Source organism: Pyrus communis, chromosome 2, assembly GCF_963583255.1.
Source record: "Pyrus communis chromosome 2, drPyrComm1.1, whole genome shotgun sequence".
Lineage (NCBI taxonomy): Eukaryota > Viridiplantae > Streptophyta > Magnoliopsida > Rosales > Rosaceae > Pyrus > Pyrus communis.
Window position 1 is genome coordinate 31,703,200 of NC_084804.1, and position 6,926 is coordinate 31,710,125.

At 36.1% G+C, this 6,926-nt stretch overlaps 1 protein-coding gene across 1 annotated transcript; it reads right to left on the reverse strand.

Moving 5' to 3' along the window:
• Positions 1-5,445: 5,445 nt before the first annotated feature.
• Positions 5,446-6,926, reverse strand: LOC137725055 (GRAS family protein RAM1-like). Its single transcript, XM_068463661.1, has one exon. The coding sequence runs from the start codon at positions 6,871-6,873 to the stop codon at positions 5,446-5,448; it is 1,428 nt and encodes a 475-aa protein (XP_068319762.1). The 5' UTR covers positions 6,874-6,926.

Consider the following 6,926-nt stretch of genomic DNA (forward strand, 5'->3'; position numbering starts at 1 on the left):
TTCAAATTTGGTGAGTTTTGAAAATGGAACCCTAGAATTTAATTTTGTTATTTCTGTTAGTTAGTATAAATTTAAGTTAGTGTAAGGTTAATTATGCATGTTTGTTGATGTAATTAGCTGAATTTTGTGGATATATGTGAAATTTTTGAGAAATTTGGGTGCATTGTGAAGTTATGAAGCTATGTTGACCGGTTTTGTGGAGGCTGGGTCGTTATCTGTTGTTTTTGTAAAGTTGTAGTTTTGGGTAGGGATTGATTTTGTATCTAAATTATTGCTAATTTTATGGTGGTAGAGATTGATTTTTTCATCTGAATGATTGTTAATTTTATGGGTGGGACTTGAAATTGCTTAAGTAATGAGCACTATTCATAATAAAATTTATAACTATGAAACTTTGATGACAGGTTGTTGTAAGGTTATTTGTTGTTATTGTTAATTTTGTGGTGGGATATGAAATTGCTTAAGTAATGATACTCTGTTCACAGTAGATGTATAACTATGAAATTTCGTGATAGGTTGTTGTAAGGTTATGTGTTGTTGATTGTTGTCTGTGTATTGTTATATGTACAAGATATGACAACCCAGGATGTTCAACTAGCAACCCGAGAAGAAGAAACGTATAAGGAAGGGTTAACAACCTATCCTAAGCGCCCTATGTGTTAGGATTGTTTAGGGAGAAGTTTAATGAGGCACAACTTTGTGATTTTAGGACACTTTGGCCACCTGCAGAGTGTGGATGAATTGGTCATCATTAGGCAATTGGTCCATGAGTTATCCTTCCATAGAGTGGCAAATCAAAGGGTTAAAGACCTACAGGGGCTGACTTATTTAATAGGCTATGAATTGACCCGGTTCACAAAGCAGGACTTCTACCTCATTACCAGGCTTCGATGTGACGAACCCCATGACATAGAGCTTGAACCATAAAGGATTAGTCTGCTAAGGGAGTCTTTTCCCAATAAATTAGGCTTGGTAGGTGAAAGTAGCAAGGGGAGGAAGGAAAAGGGGAAAGGTAAAGCAAATCCACCGCCAAGAAAGTCACCAATATGGGGAGCTTGAAATGGCATTTAAGGAGTGCAAGAACAAGAAAAATGCCTTTAAGCTAGGTTTGGTATATTTTGCTGTATTGATAGGGGCAAAAAGCAGCGTTGCTGTGAATCTAAACTACCTCCACCTTGTGAAAGAAAAAGATAGGTTAAACAGCTTTGCATGGGATTCCATCTTCTTCGAACAATTTCATGACAACCTCTCGTTTGCTGCTTTATGAAGAGGTAGAGGTACAGTTAAGGGAGATTGTGAGGGAGATGAGGAGGAAGAAAAAGAAGAAGTTAGGGGAATGAAGAGGGTTGCGGTCTAGATGGGGTTGTAAAGGATTTTCGTACGGTTTTCAAGTAATATGTGCTGCTTTCGTTGGTAAAATTGGCTTTATTAATGTGATTGAGCATTAATTTATTGAGGAATACATGTAGATGTGGGTATACGAAAAAATTCCCCAATTTGATAAGCCTTTACGTTATTGCAAGATGGCGGATTCAGCAGTTTCACAGAATTTTGCAATGAAAAACAACGAAGAAATAGCCGATCACATGGAAAAACATCATCACCCCAAAATATAATTCCATGATTACAAATCTAGTAGAAACACAATATAAAATTTCAACCACAACCACATCCAATCACATGGAAAAATAACGCTATTGTTTGGAAAGTCAACTGGACAGTGATCATCCAGATAGGCTGGTGTATATCACAGTAAGGTTAGCATGGTTTCATGCTACGCATGTTGGATACATGAAGGATATACAAGTGCTTGTTTGTTGAACAAGTTCACTGAACATTGATTGTCCAAGAAGTTTTAACGCATCAAACATTACAAGGTTTCTGGTTGTAGTATGCAAATAGTTCTTAGTCCTAAGGCATCATAGCTATCTTATACTTGTAGATAACTTTGATTTCACCTCAGGGCCCTTAATGAGACCGCAAAGCCAATAGTGTGATATTCGGGTTCACATGTATAAGTATGAAGGTACATGAATGTGTAATAAAGAATCTATCACATTTTGGTATAATTGTTCAATAGAAGGATATATCCCTTGAAGCCATTTGAAGATCGATCTCGTAAATCTCTATCCAGAGTAACTGTTAATCAAGCTATGTTTGTAACAACTGCTTTAACATGAGATGTATCATGGTGATCATAGATAATTGTATATGATTTGACATAATTCCATATTACATAAATTGTGATCAGGATATGGATGATAGAAGAATCTAATTGCATTGTAACTACTATAAAGGTACAAAAGAGTATCATAATTAGTTCACATATACTTGTACTAATCCATGTAGCCATGATATGCTGCTAGGTGTCACTCATGTGTTATGGAATTAGGTTAATTCATTAATTAATTTCACTGCCGGCTTTTGTTACTAAGAGGTCGCACACATATGATAAGTTCTAGTAATGTTATATGGATGATGATTTGATATAATTAATTTTTAATTATACTGGATTAATTATTTGGACTTTCTGAACATGTTTTAATTAAATAGGCATTGACTTTATTTAATTAAAAGGGATTTAAGTCACAAACCCAAAGTGGGTAAGTGATTGAGCTAAGCGCATGAAACAAAGCCCATGTCGCCTAACCCTAGGGAGATGTAGCAATGAGTCTATAAATACTCCTTGTGTTTCTCTCATAAAGACAATGCAAAAGTTGTTTAGTTTTGTCCCTAAAGAAAAGAAGAGAAAAACCCAAAGCCAAAACACCTTAGTGCCGCCCTTTCTATACTGATCAAAGTGAGAGATATTGCTAGCACATTTAAATCAATCACTTTATCACTGTTGCTGGATTTATCAGTGTGGATTCTCTTAGAGGCTCAACAGGAGTTTCATGTGATCAACCAGGAAGATGAAGATTGCAAGCAAAGGGATGATCCAATCATGAGGCATGCACGTAGCTAGAGATTTCAAGTAAGTCAATCTCTACGAGTTCTTACTTTGTTTCTGTAACAATTACAACCAACCATTTGGATAGTGTATTGTATGTTATTTGTTATTATCCGCTACGTATTTAATTATTCAAATTAAATTAATCTCAATAATATGACAGGAAACCCAACATGCTGCTAGCGTGATGTATGTCTATAGACTTGATGACTTCCAAATCTCGAACTCAATTGAGTTCCTTGGCCTTCTCTTTTACAAGTAATTCATATTAATGTTTCCCATATATTGCTCCATAACTCGATTTATCAATGGCAGCTCGATTGTCGCCTTGAATGCATTAACATCTTCATACTCGGACAATGATCTAAAAGGTGGCCGCCTAGGCCCTACCTAGGCGCTAAACAGCTGGCCACTGCGACAATTAATCCCTACACCTTTAAAAATAAAAAAAAGCACACCTAGACGGGCTTGGCAGTTTTGTGACTTCTTTTATTTTTTTTAGAAAATAACTTAGGGTTGCGACTCTATCTCTCAACAAAAAAATAGATGATTTCCATTTTACATTTATTTTTCAATAAATTGTGAGACTTTTGTTGGATACTTTGGATACTTGGATAAACATTCATTATGTTTCAATAAATTGGAGTACTTAATTTATCTATTATTCTATTTTGAAATTTATGTTTCTCAATACAATTGTTGTATTTTTTTAAGTACAAACAAACACTTATTTTATATGTTATATAATAAATTTAATTAAGTAAAGAACCGTTTAGGCCCCTGCTTAAGCTCTTTCCTAGTCCCCAAGCTCTAGATCCCTACCCGTTATCTGACTAACACAATTTTTAGAACAATGATCATACTCAAAATACCGCATGCAGGGGTTGAACTGTTTGCAATCATTGATAAAGACAGAGTAAGCGGTTTGCGTGGTGCGTGGTGCGAGGAAAATAAAGGGAATATGTATGAAAGGCCTTCCCATGTGTGTAAGTACCATGATGCATAGGGAGAGATTTTTCAGTGTGCCCAGAAAACTAACACTACATGTTTTTATATCATTGGAAGGAATTTTTTTAAGTGTCCTCCAATTGTACAATGACATAAGATATTACGCCCCATATTTCGGACACACTGAAAAATCTCTCATTCATAGGATGAATTTGCGGTATTAGTGCTCACTTACCTACCAAAATGGTAATTTTCATTTAGGGTTTGACACACCTTTCCTTGCAACCACTTGTTGGGGTAAAACTATAGTTACATCTAATTAGGGTTTCTTGTGCGTGGGACTTTTGAAAAACGTGATAACATATGAAAATCCCAAGTGGAGTATATATGAAAATCCCAAGTGCAAATGCATGAAATGTAGTGCATGTGATCATACCTTGAATTTGTACCAAGCTACTTCATTTCTCTTATGAAATCCACCTTGAATTGCCACTACTATATTTCTAAGTCTATCCTATTAGATGATTGAGTGATAATAGCAATTTCAAGTAAATATGTGTGTAGTTTTATAGTCAAGTAAGCCTATTGACAAAAGTCCTAACTTAGCACATAAGTTCTAGACTAACATGAGCCCTTGCTCGATCGAGGACCCTAGGCGGCCGTCTCACTAGACTCTTCTTAAGACCGGCCAGCCTAAGGCAAAATGGTGATTAATGTAGATGAAATGTATAAGACATGTACATAAAGTGAAAACTAAAACTATTTCAAGTTGTTATGTCTTCATTCATTCTTCTTTATTTCTTTCTCTCCCTCTTACCACTCTTCTTTCATCCATCATTCCTTCAAATACTTTCCTTATATCTCAAGTAAAAAGATGAAGTAATGTCAATTATTATATATAGCGGACTGGAAGACGTTCTTAATTAATTCATACTAAAACAGATGAAGTAAATTGGAATTACTTATTATATGATTGATACAATCAAAGTTCTAAAAGACGTTATACACTAGCCGGGTGGCTGGTTGAGCAGACTAGACAGACTATACGGATTTTTAATTTTTATATAACATATAAATATAAATGTCTACCTATACATTAAGAATACATATGATTGTATTGGGACCCATAAATTGCAAAATAAAATGACATGTAGATTATAAAGTATTAGAACATATTGAAAATCTGAGGAACAAGTATATTGAATGTTCATCCAAGTATTTAACAAGTCTCTTACAATTTATTGAAAAATTAAATGAAAATGAAGGTTATCTAGCTTTTGTCTAAGTGAGAGTCACGACCTAGGTGAGGCAGCCGCCTTGCATTTAGGTGTCCTTTCTTAATTTTCAAACGCATGAAAATTAGTCGAGACGATAGCTTGCTGCCTAGCGAGGATTTTTAGAATAGTGCATACAATATTAGTGTAAAGAGTCAATCTGATATATATGATAATCAGCAAACAATAATTGCTTAAATTCAAAGTTATTGTATCTGAAGAAGAAGAGATTACAAAAATAATGAATGTGTTAGAAGATAAATATATATATATTTATGATACAGTGCCGTGCCATGCAGAAATTGTAAGCAGATACCTGTCTTGCCACCCAAGAGATATTGTCCTTCCGTCGTCTCTTTCGAAAACCTTGAACCCAGCTGCAGCTCCACTACTCCCATCAAACTCAAGTGGAGAATAGTGAGTCCTAATTTTTAAAAGAAGTCTTGCTTGTATCTTGGACTTAGAGCTTAGATTTATTCCTTCAAAACCATGACTCTCCATCTTCGCCTTCCATGTTTCCATCCTTTCAGTTTTTGGACAATTCTCATCGTTGTTATTGTCGTAATTGAGCATGCTTTTGATCTCTTTTCCAAGGTGGTTCTTCTCAATGCTCAACCTTTCAGCACTCTCTAATGGCAGACAATCATCTAAAGAATCAAACATGGCTGCAAAATAATGCAAAGTCTCCATGAATCTCGATAAGAAACTTCGAGGACTTTTGCTCCCTTCTTGTTCAACCAAGATTACAATGGAAGGGTTAAGTAAATGTACAGAATTTAACAAGTCAGATATCTTCAAATTATTGCTCAAAGTATTCAAATGAAAAACCAAATTCACTGCAATTGTTTCGTTTCTCTTCTTCCTCAAGTTTATGAGCTTTGAGCTTCTCAACAACCCTTGAAATTCAAAAAAAAGATTCCGAAACCCCTTTGAGAAGCTTGTCAGTCTGTTCTCCGTTTCACGTAGCTCATCCACGCTTCTTCCGAACCCCGTTATTCTGAGCGATATACGATTGCTACTGCTTGCCTTCTCGGACAGAGACTGTATAAGAGAAGGCCACTGAAATCCATAGGAGACATCAAAATCAATAACATGTAATGCCCGATTGTTCTTCTCTTGTTCCTTCTCAAATGCCTCAATGATTGCTTGGTTTGCCGTGAAATGAGCAAACTGGTAGTACGGAGACACCCGGTAGAGAGCGGTGAACGCTACAAACTCTTCTTCACTCGTCGGTTCCTTCATGATCATGTCATAAAACGGCGATTTTCGAGTGAGAAGCCTTGCAGCCAAGCCGTCTGCAAAATAAGCCACTACCCGTTGGACAGAGTCACCGCATAAGGAAACAATTTTGTACAACTCAGTAAGATGCTCCAAGGCTGAGCCGACATTGTTTTCGTTAACTGCGGTGGCTGTTATGAGCAACATGTGGATCAGGTGGAGGCCCTTTCCATCTTCATCATCAAAAGCAACCCCTTTCTTCTTGTGAAGGTCTAGTTTTTTTAGCATTTGTTCCCTCATTTGAAGAAGCCTAAATATCTTCCCTTCACAACCTTCATAAGAGTTTAGAGGGCTCACCAAAATACTATTAGCAATACCATCATCTCTTGATCTCTTCCTCTTCTTAAATCTCTCCCTCCCTGAACTTGTAACAATTGCAAGGCTAAGATTCAGAAGCTCCTCCTCCTCATCTATTTCTTCCATGATTTAGAGAGAGAAAAAACACAAAACCCTAAAAAAACAGTCGAGAGAGGGAG

Excerpts from the sequence above, each read along its gene's own strand:
- LOC137725055 (XM_068463661.1), bottom strand. The coding sequence starts at position 6,873 with ATGGAAGAAATAGATGAGGAGGAGGAGCTTCTGAATCTTAGCCTTGCA.